At 46.0% G+C, this 17,312-nt stretch overlaps 1 protein-coding gene across 2 annotated transcripts in view; it reads left to right on the top strand.

Annotated features, from left to right (window-relative positions):
* The window catches only part of gnao1a (guanine nucleotide binding protein (G protein), alpha activating activity polypeptide O, a), a 102,972-nt gene that overhangs the window by 60,112 nt on the left and 25,548 nt on the right, over positions 1 to 17,312 (top strand). For both annotated transcript variants that reach the window (XM_006641425.3, XM_006641423.3), the window contains exons 4-5: positions 12,259 to 12,419; positions 16,921 to 17,049. In XM_006641425.3, the coding sequence (XP_006641488.1) occupies positions 12,259 to 12,419; positions 16,921 to 17,049 (290 nt within the window). The remainder of the gene's footprint in view (positions 1 to 12,258; positions 12,420 to 16,920; positions 17,050 to 17,312) is intronic.

Below are 17,312 nucleotides of genomic sequence, written 5' to 3'. Positions count from 1 at the left end.
TTGAGCACACAAAGTGAATCTCATTGACATCATCAGCTATTCATTTTTTCTGTGAAAGTTTGACTTTGACTCCACAAATATCCTTTTTCTGAGAATTAGTCCTTTCCATATCAGTAGACTTGTATATTTGGAATAATTTAAAATGAGAGTTAACAACATTCATCATTGTTTGGATCAGGATATGTGGTGTTTTGAAGAAGTTCCTCTGGATAGTCGCCACAGAATCAGATCAGTCTTTTTACAACACAATAATATACAGACTTTGGTATTTTTTAATAAAAAGCAGTTATATAAACTTTTATTTTACCTAGCTAGTGGCTTCAGAAACAAATTATTTATTGAGAATGATTGAAAATGTGAAAATATGAAGCACTGGGATGAAACTTTATGTGTCTCCTGTGTGCTGTCTACTGTCTACAAGACCTCTCAGCTCTTCATGCTTCATGTACCGTGGAATGAGCTGTGCAGTCAGGTAATGCTCCCTCCCTCTGCATCTGCCTGCCTGCCAGTCTCTGTCTATATGCAGAAATGTTTTGAACAGGTAGGCAGTTGGAAGATGTTCTTTGATGCATATTTCTCCAGCTGTATATTTATACTGTACCTGTGTACAGTATATACAGTATATATAAACTTCACCGTCTTGAAATGGTACCAGATTTCCAAGGCATTTCAGTCCCCAGCTGTGTGCTGCTTCACCTCGAGAGGCTCGGCTCACTGTGCATCAGTGATGTGGATTTGTCACATGGGGATGGTCACGTGGTGGGTATCGGGGAGTCTGGAAGAGCACACCCAGTCCTCTGCGCTCCTGCTGCCTCTCCTGAGTGGGCCGGCCAGCACACATCTGCTTTGTTCTTGCTCTCGCCAATTAACCGCTGCTTCTCCTTCCCTGTCTGCACGGCACAAACGGCTGCTCAACCTGGGCCCGCGGACCGGAGTCGGGGTGGAGGAGGTGTCCTGCTGTAATCACGTTAGTGACACCCGCCTGGCCCAGCAGAGCTAATTAAAACATGCGGCTCTGTCAGGTGGCGTGATCGGGTGACGCTGATATTGTTTGTTATTCCTCACATGCCTAATTTGATTTGCCCTCTCATTGGCTCCCCGTCAGCCCCCAGAGCGCCTTCTCTGGGGGTGCAGAGATTTCCCTGGGCGTTTCTGCAGGTGCACCGTTCAAGACATGACAACATGGCGCTCGTGTGAGGAGGTGCTTATTGTTCTGTTGCGTCTCCTGTCCGCTGCTGTAACTGGCCAAGTCGAGAGGGGTCTGACAGGCTGCGTGGACCCTGTGCAGCTCTTCTGCTTCTGGCAGGTGATCAGTAGTCAGAAACCAGTCCTTTGCTGCTCTGATGACACCTATTAAAAGGTGGGGAAATCTAATAAACAGCCCCAGTGACACCATTTATTTGGGTGGGATAATCTGCAGCCAGGAGATTCTCAGACTTGATGTTTCTAAAAATAAGCCTCTGTCTGGTTCTCTAACCACACAGGCTCTGATGCTGCAGTGGACTTTAATAAATGTCAGGCCTCTCTGGATAGGGGACTGGAAAGAGTGTGAATGCTTAGATCTTTTTTTTTAAGTTGTGTCATCTGCAATGAAAAACTAATTACATTTAAAAATGTTTTTTTTTCACATCCTCATATTTTGCTATTTTTTTCCAGCATATTATCGAGGGGAGCTGGTTCATCCCCGCAGTCGTGTGATGCTCGAAACAGGGGATTGACGTATTTTTCATCCTTTAACATCTATAATTCCACTAAAGACTGGCTTCCTAGGCTATTAGAAAAATTGTTTTCCATGACCTTATTATTTTAAGGTATTATCATAATTAAGTGAATGCAGGCATTTGTTTCTAGAGCCTGTGTAGGTCAAGGGAATGAAACTGTGCATATTTCTCCTGTTCAGGGATGTCCGGGAGAATTTCATGTCAGTAGTCATCTGGTTTTGCTGCTCTCAGGTTTCTTCGGTCTCTGGGTTATATTTGCAGAGAGAAATGGAGAGAATCACTGACCCAGTTTCTTCTGCTTTTTTTAACATCGGAGGACTGATGTAGTTGCTGTCCACAACCTCTCCTGATTACACTAAAATCAAAAGCAGCTAATGTATACTCCACTCCCCTCTGTCGGAACAGGCTCTGTCAATCTCTGTGTGCTGTATGGGCTGGGTTATGCCCAGTGCTGAATGGGAGCAGTTGTCGCTCTTGAGAGCAGCGTGGCACAGGTAAATGCCTGTTGAAAGTGTGGCCAGGTAAATACCTGATACTGTTAACAGTGTAGCAGAGGTCAATACCTGGCACTGTTGAAAGCATTGGACAGGTAAATGCCTGTTGAAAATGTGGCCAGTGAAATGACTAGCACTGTTAACAGTGTGGCACAGGTAAATATCTGACACTGTTAACCGTGTGGCACAGGTAAATATCTGACACTGTTAACAGTGTGGCACAGGTAAATATCTGACACTGTTAATCGTGTGGCACAGGTAAATATCTGACACTGTTAACAGTGTGGCACAGGTAAATATCTGACACTGTTAATCGTGTGGCACAGGTAAAGCTGGTTAGTGAAGGCAACTCGACCTCTACCCTCACTTCACACATTCAGCTGCCTGCATGGTCTTGCTCTTCCGACTGTTAGACCCCTCTGACCCTAAAAGTTTTTTCCTTGATACATTTCATAAGCAGAGCTAGAGTCAAAGTGGATATTAGACCTAATTTACCTAGAAATGTTATGAAAATGACAATTTAGAAAGAGTGCAGTTGCTGACTTTGCAATAAGTATGAGTTGAAGATGTGGAGAACTGTATGTATTTGAAGGGGATGCACGGAGAGTATAGATACAGCATATGTGTGTGTGTGAAAAGGGTCAGCTGCAGTGCAGTCAGGGAACAGGGTTTAACTCTTGCTTGCCTCCAGAAGGGAAGTGAGAAACGCCCGGGAGTGAGTGTGGAGTTACTGGGATCAGCCGGCTGTCACTGGAGCTCTGTGTCCATTAGCACGGCTAAGTAGTTATGTCTACTGTCTAGTGAGCTTAGCCCTGTGTGCAAGGGAGATCTAGAACCTGTCACCTGTGTTTTTTTTCTGTGATTCAGCAGCAAGTGTAGAATTGATGGCACACCTCCACAGAGTGGCCGTGAAGTCAAGGCCACGTAGCATATCGGCATCTATCAGGCTGTTGGCGGCTGACTTGCAGGCAGGACTGCCTGATGAAATGATGAAAGGGAGAGGCCCCCCAGGGCACTGGCAGAGAGTGTCACTGCCTCTGTATCCCACACCAGAAGCATTCACTTACCTGAACTGCTTGTTCATTTCAGGACCAGACTGTGACATAATTAAATAGAGTTCATGAATCCAACATATAAGGCGCATGTTGAAGGTCAGACTCCTGTTGTGGACTGAATTGCAAATGGATCCCAGGAGGAATCACCGTGCAACAGTAGCACATGTTAATAGTAACCGAACTCTTGAAATATACTGCTTCTACCAGCATCTGACCCCTGAAATCTTGGTAGTTTCTTGTTCAGCCACTTCAAACATTAATCATACCTGAGCTGAATGTAGCTTTAGGTCAGACTGACCTGAAATAGAGATAACTAAGTTCTGAAACAAGAAGAACATTGACTTCTGCTGGGTGAGACTTCAGTGGGAGGAACAGAAAGCAAAGATGCTGAATTGCTGTTGTGTTGAAAAATCAGTGTTTATTAATTTTTCTAAATGCTGTGAATATAAAGGGATATGGAACTGTTTTTTTCTGATGTAGCCCTGTTTTGCAGCCTTAGTACACAGTTCCTGAGACTGCATGGCTATATATTACCTGTACTATAGCATTTGTACTGCATAATGTTCCAGTAATTTGGTACAGTACAATAATTTCCATTAATACATTGCATTAATACAGCAGCACACCTATCATCTGACTCCCTGTGAGATGTGGTTGCCTGGGCAGCTCAATCCTGAAGGGAGCAAATTTCTAGCTCCATAAATCTAGCAGGAATGTGGTGAGATTATAGAAGGAAGCAGTGAAAGTGAGCCTGCTGTCCTGGATTTAAATCCCTTGTTGGCCATTCTTCCCTTACCGCACAGTTTTGAAAGGAAAATGCAGAGGAACGGTGTTTAATCTCACCGCTTTCTTCTTCACACTGCATTTGATCTGTTTTTTTTTATAAATGCAAAATGTTTATTTTGACAAATTTCAGAGACTTGAAACAAATAAATTCTTAACATAAAAAATGAACCAAATAAATGAATCGTAAGAATGAATGCTTAATAATAGATCAATGATTACTCATAAATACTTAATATTAGGTCAGTAGCAGCAGTAAATCCCCATATTAAAGTAGACAGAAGGAACCCAGATGGGCAATTTCTTTGGGAAGCACAGGCGTGTGCTGTATTGCTCTGGTGGCTGCAGTGGGGGATGGACAGGGTTGTATTATTTAGGTGCCCCCAGTTATATTGAGGAGCCCAGCATTGTCATCATCACAGGGGCCACAGTCCCACTCCAGGGTTCCCCGAGTCTGCAGTGTTAGTCCCAGCTCTTGTCTGATTGCACCTCCTTCTTTGTGGCAGCAAGTTGCTTGACGAGGGAAAGGAAATATTTGGAGATCTTAAGACGCTTCTGAAACGCAGTAGTTAAAACTCGGGTGGCCCACATGGCTTGGGAAGTGAAAGCAATCAGAGAGTGAGGAGCAGTCCCGTTATCAGTCTGGTTAAGGGTGGTGTGTGGAAAGGCACTCATTTATCTGTCGCGGGTGTGTCACTCCTTCACCAGCGCATGCCCATACTGCAGACAGTAAAGACAGGCTTCACAAAAATCTGCGCTAATAGGCCTTTGTCATTTAGGAAGCAACTGGAGTATTCATGGGGCGGTGGTGGTGGTGGGGGCAGAAAAATATCGGTTAAATATTTCTTTATATCAATAATTCACTGGCTGAGAAAGAGAAGGGGAGGAGCACTGAGGCACAGAGCTGCCAGCTCAGGCTGCATTCCCGGGGAAGGTCCTGGTTGCCGTGGCAACCGACGCAGGGCTGTCACGTGACTCGGGCAGAGGAGAGAAGGTGGGAGAGGTGGGTGTTGGGGGGGGAGGAGACACGCTGAAGGCTGACAGAATGGTAGGAGGCTGAAGGGGAGGGGGGCAGCGACTCAGATTTGAAACTAGGATCCTCCTCCGTGGAGTGTTAAAAGGAGTGTTGCAGGCTCGACACGACGGAGGGCCGGCTACCCCGAGCCTGCAGTGTGGACACACCGCTGTTGTACCTGTGGGTTATTACAGCAAGAGCAAGGCGGGGTGTACAGACACTTACCCAGCCTAACAGATGTTGAAAAAAGAAGGCCGGAGGAGCAGTGCTGCTGTGCCCTGCGCTGGCCTGGACAGTGGAGGGCCGGTCAGCCTGCGTGTTGCTCAGGGATTCTGCCACAGGCTGGCGGCTGGCTTGTCTGTGTCTGTGGGCAGGTCCAGCTCTCTGCAGTGTCAGAGCTGTCAAGAGAACCATCTCAACTGCTGACAAAGATGCAAGAGGGGGAGCTGCGAATTCAGAAATAAGAAAAAAGTCTGGCACAATTTCAGTCTTAATGAACAAATGGCAAACACTTAGTCCCTTCTTTTTTCCCCTTCCCCCTTTTTCCGGCTTTATTATTTTTTCGGCAGTTAGAGCACGCTGTGCAGTTCAGGGTTCACTTCTCCTTCCGAATGGAAGCTGCACGTGACGTCTTCAAGCTCTTTTTAAGAGCTTTTGAAAGGCAAATTCCCAGAAGGCCATTTGCCAGAGCTCATGTCAATCTAGAGCAAACAACAGCTGTCAGTCTTCTCCTGAAAACCAGATCTCCAGATCTTTGAGAAAAAAGTCATATTCAATAAGTTCATTTTGCTTGAAGCTTATTAAAATGAAAAAGGAAATGCATTAATTTTGTATAGTATTTCTCACTGCGTGTTGACTAATAATATTGGCAAAACCCACATCGAGCAGAGTAGAGCTTCATGATCTTGTATACAGAATGGAGATCCACCAGTGAAAGCCTAAGCAGTGTGTGATGTCATGTAATATCTCTCCTGGCAGCTGCTGTGAACATGTCAGAAAGTTTTGCTACTTCCTGCCATGAAGTTGTTACTTGTGAGATCCTTCCACTTGGAAGTTCTGTCCTGCAGTAGTCGGCCATTCCTTTTGAAAAGATGATGTCATGCAATTCTGGTAATTTCCTCAAAAACTGTTTCATGTTTGCTGATATGGGAACAATAAATAAAAAATCCTGCAGCCCCACACAAACATTCTGGCTTCCTTGCAGTGGGTACATTATGGTAACGTGGGCTCATCATGGGCACCTGGACGTCACCTCCTGTGCTGTCTTGATTTTAGAGAGGATTCTGATTCAATAAGCACTGTGGTCTACCCTAGGCAGCGGCTTCCATATTGGACAGTGACTGCTGTCCCTGTGCAGTCAGATGTGCAGCCTGCGCATTCATGCCCAGACAGGCCGCTCTCCCCAGGTAAGCGCCACGTTCATTTGTGTGACGAGTTCTGAGGCAGCCAAGTCTTTTGAGACAGGCCTCTCAAAGCGGAAGGAGGGTGTTTACATCTTAAAATACACTCCAGTTTCTTGTGGTTCAAGAAGCACTGGTTCTGCGTTTTTGGTTTTGTTGCATGTTTGTGGTTCAGGCAGGACCTGTAGTGACGACAGAGGATGTAGTGCTAAACACAGAGCCATGCACGTATGAACGGGAACTGCAGCCATTCTCTCCATCCTCAGTCACTGTTGCTTTGTATCATGTGACCCAGAGCTCCATTCTGATTGGCTCTTTTAGTCACATTTCATAGTTAATTGGTCGTCCTGAGGGTCTACATTTCTGGAAGATTAGTCACTCAGTGCAGAGACACAGTTAGGGAGTGACCTTATAACCCTGCACCCCGACCTCCCAGAATGCCATCTTCCCTGCCTGACTGACTGAGGCACTCAAGCGACCAGCTGATAATTTATTCACTTTATAGATGAGGCATGAATTATGAATGGTGCCTTTTAATTAAAACGAAAAAGGTCACATCCGCTCTTTCTTATGGTTTTATAAATACCAAGGGTGAAGTGTTTTATCAAGAGGTTGTGGGTTATCAGACAAGCCCTGATTTTTTTCTTTTCTAATTGGTATCACTAAACCTTATAATTTAGGACAGAAGGGATAATGTTAAAGGTGAGATAACATTCTAGGACTGTGTTGAGCATGCTGGGATTGTGTGGAGCATTCTGGGATTATAAAATGAGTGCTGGGATTGTGTAATGCATTTTGAATTTGCACAGAGCATTCTGGGATTGTGTTGAGCGTGTTAGGATTTTGTTGTTTCTAATATTTGGAGGTTGCAAATTCATTATTTTTGTTTTCCATTGAATATTATTAACTGAATAACTTTTGCTCCTGAAAGTCTGTTTATGGTTGCTGGTAGGGGAAAAATTTATTTGCTTATGTGTTTAATATCTGAATTCCAAAGTCAATTTTATAATATTAAATGTTCTTGCTAACCAAGAATATTTCTTCTATTGATATATGAAAAAATGAATCAGCTCAAATTAATTTGTGTTGTTAATCAAAACAAAATTCCATTCTTATTCATGTGCCTTCAAAGACAGTGGGGACTGTTGATAACAAATGCTGTAATAAGTGATGCACTATTGTTTCATTCCCAAGCTCTGTCAAGGAGGCATGTTTCCCTCTACGCGCAGTCTGAGCCTGCTTATTTTTTATCTGTATGAAGTTTTTAAGTGTTTTGCGACATTGCTGTTAGTAGCTCCAGAAGTATCTGCTGTCTGAAAAGATCCGCGCTTACAATCCTCTTCGAGAGACTGATTTGAAATTCAAATCTGCTGTATTCTGAAATAAGTGCCTGTTTGTAATGAATGAATGCTGATTAAGGGCTCCGTGTGAGCTCATAATAGAAAGCTATTATTTCTCCTATGGATTCAGTAGGAATTCAATAGGGTAGTATTCAGCATTTCACATGCAATTACATCAGCATCATCAGAAGCAATGATGTCTTCTTTGAATCGAGCAACATTAGGGCTTTGGCTGCACCATATGTAGTATGGCTCATGTTACATATGAGGGGTGAATTAGGAGCTTAGTTAAGAAACAGAAAAAACCTATGGGCTCTCTTACAACTGTTTTCAAGCTGTATTTAAGTTCTTTCCTTTTGTTGCAAAAATGTTGTGCAATTATAGTAAGACTTTGGTGACAACTCGCAGCGCAAGAAAGGAAATCACATCAGGCATCGAAAGACATTTTGCTGAGAAGCTGAGTTTAAAGTTTAAAATAAACAACGAGAAAGCAACAAAATACCCTTGTGACACCAGGGGAGCACATTCAGCACAGTCAATGAAAACATTCAAACCTTTTGTAATTCAATCTCACCCAGTCCTGCTTCGAGCCGGTGTGGTGTTGATGAGCGCCGGGACTCTGCTGCAGGACTGGGGCTGGTGTAAAAACAATCAAACTGCCGTGCATGGGGACACCCCAAAGGCAGCCTCGGTAGCACTGGAGCACAGCAAGTTATGCTAATTAACAAGACGTTGTCATAAAAATGCATTTATTGTTTAAGTAAAGTAAAGGCCTCTGAGGTTATGTGCGGGGAGAGTGAAATGCCAGAAGATCTCTTCAGCTGGTTTCAGTTTGAGGAGCAGAGCCTAGGGCACTGGCTCAGCCTGGCAATCAAACAGCACTGTCTCATTTTAATTGGCAGGTTTTGATGGGAGAGCAGTAAAACATGGATCATGAGATCTTCCTATATTCTGAGCACCATATGGCCAGGATGGATTTATTTTTACACTGCTCTACGCCCCCCTGTGACTTCGCTGGTGGTGTCAGCACAAGGTGGTAAAACGAGTCTCTTCTGCATTTTCTCTGCCACTCGGTTATTGGCTGCCAGCACGGATACCTGCTCAGATGCATCTATTTCTGTCATCAGCTACTGAGGAGCGTGTTGAGGATGGTGCTGTGTCTGGGCCGTCCCAGGAGGGGGCTCCACAGGGGTGATCTGGGTTTGCATGAAGCGCTGGAGAAATATTAATGGGATATTCATTAAATCAGATCCCCACAGGACACAGCTCCTGTTTTATTGCAGGTGCGCTGGGAAGGGGTTTGTAGTGGAGGCTGGTACTGCGCATGACATCGCTTCTGGGTCAAGAAACTCTGCTCCCCCGGCCTGCTGAGGCAGGGCAGATCTTTAAGGTCAGACGCGGCAGGAGATGCATCCTGGGAAGGGAAATGCAAGCTGCTGGCAAGGCACTAATTGCTCCTTAGCCCAGTAATGACTGTACACTGCTAATTGTGCAGTGGTGGTGGTGGCTCCTGCTCGTCAATCTTTCAGTGTGCAACAGGGTGAATGGAAGAGCCTGCAATGAGCAAACATTCAGTACTTTTGTTCTATTGCTTGGATTTCTGTTTTTTGTGTGTTCCTGTGTTAAAAACCAAATAATCATAGGTTTAGTTTTTTTTTTAGGTTTAGTTTTTGTCTAAACATAGGTTTTGTCTTAACTTAAACCCAGGGTGACCTGTTGTGCAGTAAGGTTTTAGAGAACAAAACAGACAACAGAAATTACAAAATTGGATTTACCTGATCAGACAGTTTTGCTGAAGGGCTAGCCTTCTTATAAAATTCACACTCTTAATTGCCCAAGTATAGTCATATACCCATACAGTAACGTTTGCAGGTATTTAAACAGAATGTTTACAGTATTTCAACAAACTGAAAATTGACGTTTTTATGTTTTTTTTCATTTTTCACAGCCCAGTCTTGTCTAGAAGTTTAATTAACAATGTTTTTATCTGTAATTGAATGCTGATTAGTTCTGTAAATTTCCCTTTGGGTTTCTGTCCCTGTACAATCAGTGCCCTCTTTATCACCAGGGAACTGTAGAATTTGATTTTACAAGTTCTGTCTCTTTTCTCTCTGCAATGTATTCTCTTGATCACTACAACCAGGACCAAATGGTTATTTTTTGTTTAGATGAATTGTTCTTAAAAGTTTCTACAGTCTTGGATGGAGGTTTTATAGGGTTCTGGCTCTATTATGATCAGATTTAGAAGACAGCTGTCCATGTGTTCCTGTAAGTTTAAAAGGCAATTCAGTTGCACTTCTGCAGACAGGGCTGTGGACTGTGGGGTGTGCTATTCCTGTACTTCCCATTTTAGAGTTCTACAGACATAAGAACTGAAAATGATAAACGGAGGTACAAGTACTTCCATTCTCTTTCCGCTGTTTTGCTCATGTGGGCAAGCCACGGGAAATGCACATAAGTGCTTAGTCTGGTGTATCTAAAATATTGTGACATCAAACACAGGGGACTCAGAATGACCGTGCCATGTTTTTTTGCAGTTCATGTCTAACTTTTTAATAGCCAACAACCATATCATACTGCAAATCACAAGGTCAGCAGGTGTGAGCCTGGCCAGTACCTGGATGGGAGACTTCCTGTGAAAGACTAAGGCTGCTGCTGGAAGAGGTGTCAGTGGGGCCAGTAGGGGGCGCTTACTCTGCAGTCTGTGTGGGCCTTAATGCCCCAGTATAATGACGGGGACACTATACTGTAAATAGGCACCGTCCTTCGGATGAGACATAAAACCAAGGTCCTGACTCTCTGTGGTCATTAAAACTCCCAGGGAGTTTCTGGAAACGAGTAGGTACAGTATGTTACCCTGGCATCCTGGCCAAATTTCCCTCTGACCTTTACCAGTCATGGCCTTTTGATAATCCCCATCTCTGAACTGGCTCAATCACTCTGCTCTCCTCCCCACTGATAGCTGGTGTGTGGTGAGTGTTCTGGTGCACTATGGCTGCTGTCGCATCATCCAGGTGGATGCTGCACATTGGTGGTGGTGGAGGGGAGTCCTCATTACCTGTAAAGTGATTTGAGTGGAGTGTCCAGAAAAGCACTATATAAGTGTAAGGAATTATTATTAATATTCATGAAATGTGTGTGAAATCCTGGTTTTTAGGACTTTCCACCCCTCTACCCCTTGGGGTCCTGCCTCACCTTTTCAACACCCATTACAAGCAGCTCTCCTGTAGCTGCAGAGAGAGGCACCAGAGGGGTGTCGGACTGGGATGTGTGATGTTACTGTCTCTGTCTTGTGCTCCCCTATTCCTCTGTGAAAGAGAGGAAACACTGCACATGCTGACCTATAGGACGGCAACATTACATTTGTAGCACACTTTTCCATGGCGTCCCTTCAAAGGGCTGTGATGAGGGCTCGACACTGGTTTTCTGCCAGTGGAGACAGGAGGTTGAAGGTTTGGGGTGATGTCCACCTGTGTGTTTAGAATCCGTGCAGAGAGCAGGTCCAGGAGTCAGTCTTATCAACAGCTCTCACCATGTTCCAGATCATCACAGTTTTTCCTTCATCACTCACGCAATACAAAGTATTCATGGGAGAGGAAAAAAACGTATCTGTTTTACATTTTAAATGTGTGTATACAGCTCAGCATGTAGAAAGTTTCTACAGAAATAATTCAGGTGTGCTCAGGGCAGTGGCATGGATTTGAAAAACGTTTTCATATTTGAATTCTGGTTAACCAGGCTGTGTCTGACTTTCCAGTCTCCGATCTCATATTTAAGCATGAAGCTGGTGTGCACACTGATAAAACTCCAGGTCTAATCTGTACTCCTGGAAAACCAGGGCCTGGTATTCAATGTACCTCACTTGCCCAAGGCTGGGCCACAGGTCCCACATCCCTAATCCCTGTTATTCCAGTAGGATTGTGGGATGTAACCATTCGTCTGCTGTACTGCTGAAACTCAGTGGAAAAACCTGAAGAGAAATATTTTTTTCAGAATTCTTTGTTCACAGGTTGTCATGCTTGGCGTTACTGTAAAATATACCAAGTTTATTTTGGTTGCGAAACAGAGAAATCTGCTTTGCACAAACGAGTGGGTTCAGCAGTTAATGATGGAGGACAGTGCTGCACCAGGCAATGGTTTTGTCTCTGTCTGTTACAAACGCCCCTTTGCTCCTAAGCCTGTGCCGTGTGATCTCCAGGGCTCTCTGCTGTTTCTCTTCCGCTTTGACACACAGCGGAAGAGCTCCTGTCCTGCAGGTGGCGCTCTGCCACTGCGCGGGCTCACGCCAGCTCTTGGCAGAAGTGGATGTCTGAGCTCACTTTCAGTAGCTGTGACACGCACAGCATGGTGCGTGGAAGAAACCGCATTTCTCTCCAGGCGCGGCCATGATCTGTATCGCTCGCTCTCCGTAGCTCGCTGCGCTCTGACCTCTGACTTCCTGTCTCCGCAGGCCGACGCCAAGATGGTGTGTGACGTGGTGAGCCGCATGGAGGACACCGAGCCGTACTCCCCCGAGCTGCTGACCGCCATGATGCGGCTGTGGGCCGACTCCGGGATCCAGGAGTGCTTCAACCGCTCCCGCGAATACCAGCTCAACGACTCTGCCAAATAGTGAGTCCCACTCTGCCAGCCTGCTGCCAGGCCTCTTAGCTCAGCCCTGTACCGCAGGGTACGGAGGGGGCCGGACAGGCCTGGGAGCCGCTGAAGGCCTGTGCTATTATTGACCTGGGGAATCTCGTTAAGGTTTCTCCTTCATGTGGGCCACGTTACTTGCAGTTGCTAACAACACACATTAGCTTCAGAGCTGAGATAGGATCACATTTCTAACCGCTCTTCTCTTCAAAATGAAATGGTGCTCTTGCCAGTATTCTGCAGGACCAGCCTTCACAGTATGATCTGTGAATTTGTTCTCCCATTACTCTTTGTGTGAAGAAGGGGCTTCTCCATTCTCACATGCCCCTCTGTGCCCCTGCTGTTGGGGAGGGCAGAGGAAGGGGAACAGGGGTGGGGCGCAGTCACATGGTTACATAGCCACACTCTTGTACGGTCATATGGGCATATGGTCAGATGGTCGTGTCAAGTCTACAGGTTTGACGGAGTGGTACAGTGGCACAGTGGCACAGCTAACACCCTGTGATCACCCATCACTTCATGCAAAGTACAAATGACTAATGTTATCTGAAACAGGACAATTTTCCATTAAGAAGGAAGGTACATGGTTTTCTAAAACTGCAATAAGAAACTAATTTGAATATTCTGTTGATGCCAGCTTTCAAATGAAAAAGAGAAAGTCTCTCACTCCCTCCCAACAGTTTTAGTCATGAAAACATTATTTTAGGGTCTGATGTCATTGCTTATTTGTGTCAGCCTTTGTCCCTATGAGATGACTGTGCCATACAGCTGGGCAAAGTTTCATTTGTGCTTTAAATGGCAGCTGGGATGGATGTGATTTCAGGAAAAAAAAAACAGCGACTGGCTTTTCTCCCAGCTTTGTGCCTCAAGCCCACTGTTCCAACCAAGGAGGGTAACAGGTTGTCATGTTTTCCTGGTGGGCGACTTGTTGAGATGAACTCGGCAATATGTGAGCCATCACCTGGAATGAAGCTCTGATCGCTCTGATGTCCAACCTCCAGACTGCAACCTGTCTCCCAGAATCACGCTTTCAGCTCCCAGCCAATCACAGTGCCTGGTCTGGAGGTGGGCAAAGGAGCTTTCGCATCGCTGTTTCCTGTTTGAGATTCTGATGTCAAACCCTTTTGGTTCTGGTTTTGGTTTTGGAAGAAGGAACAGAATAACAAGGAGGCAGGTGAAGAAACAAGCTAGGTGGGCCCAAATATACTCCTCTCGTCTGCATTCTCAGCACTGGATTAGAGGGATTTCATACCAAACTCTGAAAGAGCCAGCTACTCTACCTGACTGCCACAGGCGCTCCCAGGCTGGAGCGAGGGGTTTGGCTGCAGGTTCTGAAGCTCCTTCCTGACAGATGCTAGCCAGAGGAGCTCTGAGCAGCGAGCGCAGGAGGACGTCGGCGTCCTGAAGCCAGCAGCAGGGCGAGGCGTGGGGGCCCTCTCTCTCTGCCCTGCGCCGCTGGCCCGCCGGGCTGCTCGCGCTCAGCCGTGGGGATGGAGGGGGCAGCGTCCGGCTGCAAGCTCAAAAAAAGACGCCAGGGGACGGCAGCACTCCGGGACCGATGGCTGCGCTGCGGAGACGCTAGCCGAAAAGCTCGGTGAAAAATGGGGCAGAAGAATGAAATGATCCCGCTGGCTGCCTGCCCAGCTGGGGACAGGAGAGAGGGCTTCGTGAGCCTGGTCCCTGGGGACTGAGCGAGGCAGGAGGCAGTGGGACATTCTGACCCCATTGCTGGCTTTCTGAGGGGCTTGGGTGAACAAGGGCGCATGGCTGATCAGACAACTCTGATGTGCAGACCATTCTTTAGAAACACACAGGCATTGTAGGTTGGAGGCTAAAAAAACATTAACTGTGCATTTTTCGAATTTTAGAGTTCTTAAAGCTACAAATACATACACAGAGGATAGTGAAAACAGAGGCTGACTGAGCTCTTGCATTCTTAAATGGGAACATTTTGATTAATACCTTCTCTTTCCAGGTCTGTAACTGCTTGGCTCCGTTTTGTGGTACACTTATATGGATGAGATCTACATAAGCAATTTTCCAGTCGAGTGTTACCCCTGTTCTGAGTGACTGTGTGAAGATTTTTTGTTCAAGGTCTAGATCTGAGTCAAAGGTTAAAGGTTAAAGGTGACTTTTCATTAAGGAAGTGTGTGGTACCCTGGGGTGTGCTCTGGCAGCTCCTGCAGTGCTTTCTGGGAGTGTCCAAAACAAAGCCCCTTCCCAGCCTGCACCACTGTAACACCCGACAGTGTGGCAATGGCCTCTGCTGCAGACTCCTTGCCCAAACCAGACCACAACTGTCTCTGGACTAGTTCCTTTGGAGGACCATCGGCTCTGGACAGTGGCCACTGATGTATCCTTACCGTTTTAGAAAATGTGCACTACCGTCTTTATCATGTTGTACTAGATGATGTTATATACAGTATGTTTGTTGGGGCTTAGTGAGTATTTTGTGCCACGTTCCAGTGAGACAGATGATGAGAAAGAATTCAGAGCTGTCACTTTAATAAACAGGTATTTATGCTGCATTTCCCCGTGGGCTACACACAGCCTGTCTGTGGAGCTGCCCCAGCAGTGGAGAATCTAAACCCATCCCTCCACAAGCAGAGCTTGTTCCTCGGCCCACTGGTTCTCCTGGAGACGCTTTCCAGCAGAATGAGCATTGGAGTGCCCCAAGGAAGGGAAATGTGGAAGCGGAATGAAAACTGAGATTAGGAGGCACGTCTCTACACAAATGGTGGTGGGAGCATGAAACAAGCTGCCCAGCCTTGTTGTTGAAAACTTCTGGAAATGGCTGGATGAAGTCCTGACATCTATTATCTACTAATGACCAAGCAGGACAGACAGGAGAAGTGGCATCTTGTCTTGCAAGTTTTGTGACATATCAGAGACTCCAGTCCACACCAGCTCCCTCCACCAACCACACTGCGCCCCCTCCACCTCTTTTATTTTTTCAGAAATGGCTTCATCCTGTATCCCAGCACACCTGTGGTGGGGAGTCAGTCGCTCCTGCTCCAGTTACTCCTCCCTGATCTGAGCTAAGATCAGGAGAGCTGGAGTCCCATCTCCTCATGGACACAAACAGAGCTGGCAAACGATTCTCTCCTGACTAAAAGCAGCGAACCAGCCACAGCGATTTCTGCATTAACATATGTATTTAAAAAGGTGGTTTATAGAAGAACACATGTTTAAACTCTATAGAAGTTTCCTAAGCATAATGGTATTCTGACTTAAGAAACCTACACAGACACAAACGTACAGATTTACTATTTATGGATGTTTCTGTTGGCTCCTTTTTCCAGGGAGCCTTTTCCGTGTTTGTGAGGCAGAGTGCTCAAGCCGTCAACCTCCTGTCTACTCTTCAAGGCATTTAAATGCAAATTTGTAACAAAATGAGATGGCTCACATTTGCATTGATGCTGTTACTGCAACAGTAGCTGTTTGCTTATAAACAAAACATGAGCATTTGCCACCCAGCCACATTCTTCCACTGACTCTGCAGGCTGCTGGCACACTCCTGCTTCCTGGACACTGGGCTGCAGCTGACCAGCGCTTCAACCAAGTCTTGTAAAACTGCAGTCAGATTGCCAAAGCGAGGGGTTTTAGTTACAGGAATCCATGTGTCATTAGGTGATTCTTTAGATAAAGTCCAGATAGACAGTGCAGTGTGGAGACTGTTCTCTCTGGAAATAAGCTGTACATGAAAGCTTCAGTGTGGCCAGGTCACCTGCCCCTAGAGGAGGCTGAGTCCAGTGCTGTGCAGATCAGACTGTTTTAATCGAGCTGAAGGGCAATACTGAAGCAGTACAGCCCCCTGGAACTGGCCTGATAGCATTTCTTCCTGAGTATCCTACAAGCCTGCAGGAATTCGTCCATGTGCAGCTGTGCTTTCTGATGTACTGCTTGTCTTACAAACCCAGCATACAGTTGTTAACACAACTTCCTGCACAGTAAAGTCATCATTGCTATGCTGTGCTGGTTTAAATTGCTGTATTTGTGTGCTAAAAGTGTGAAGCCCATCGTGCCTCCACTGCCTCCGCTCCAAGTGAGAGGGGCGTTCCTGCACCTCTTCCACTAGGACAGGCAACCGTTCCAGTCAGGATGCTTTAGTACTGACTGCAAGGTTTTAAAAGTAAATGTATCCCTGTTTAAATGTATCCCTGTCATGTTGGCTGTTAGAATAAAAAATCTTTAATGATGCTGCTGCACAGACTCCCCTCCAGTTCAATTCTGTGAGGCCCTCGCCCAGTGCAGAGACAGCAGCAGATGATCTCCCATAAGTTTGTCATTATCCTCAAGAACCACTTCTCTCGGTCCCTCCTAGAAACAAATCAAACGGCCATCAGCATCGGTACTAAAACACTAAACTCCCCAGGCAGCGGAGAGACTCTGAACCCATGAGGACTCCAGAGCTGACCGGCTTTTCCTGACTGCCTGGGACATTGACTTGTATGTAAACTCTGTCTGCTTCTCCCTCCAGCTACCTGGACAGCCTAGACCGGATCGGCGCCCCGGATTACGAGCCCACAGAGCAGGACATCCTGAGAACCCGAGTCAAGACGACTGGCATTGTAGAGACCCACTTCACCTTCAAAAACCTGCACTTCAGGTCAGTCCCTCTTCTCAGCCCCTTCAGAGGGAGGGAGCAGGGCCTCCAGGCAGTGGCCTGTGAGCCCGGGTCCTCATCAGCGCACTGGAGACTCTTTCTTACGAACTGTGTTTCATACCTCTTCCTCGGCAGAGGACATGTCAAATTAGCTCTTCTGAAGTGCAGCATTCTGTATAATGAAGCACTTAGGCATTATGTAAAGCTGTGAGAGTTTAACTGATACACCTGCTTTATTTATAGAGGCGTGTTTTTTATGTGTTCAG

The sequence above is a fragment of the Lepisosteus oculatus genome, chromosome 20, assembly GCF_040954835.1.
Source record: "Lepisosteus oculatus isolate fLepOcu1 chromosome 20, fLepOcu1.hap2, whole genome shotgun sequence".
Lineage (NCBI taxonomy): Eukaryota > Metazoa > Chordata > Actinopteri > Semionotiformes > Lepisosteidae > Lepisosteus > Lepisosteus oculatus.
The sequence above is the reverse complement of the archived record's forward strand: the minus strand, read 5'-3'. Positions and strand labels throughout refer to the sequence as shown.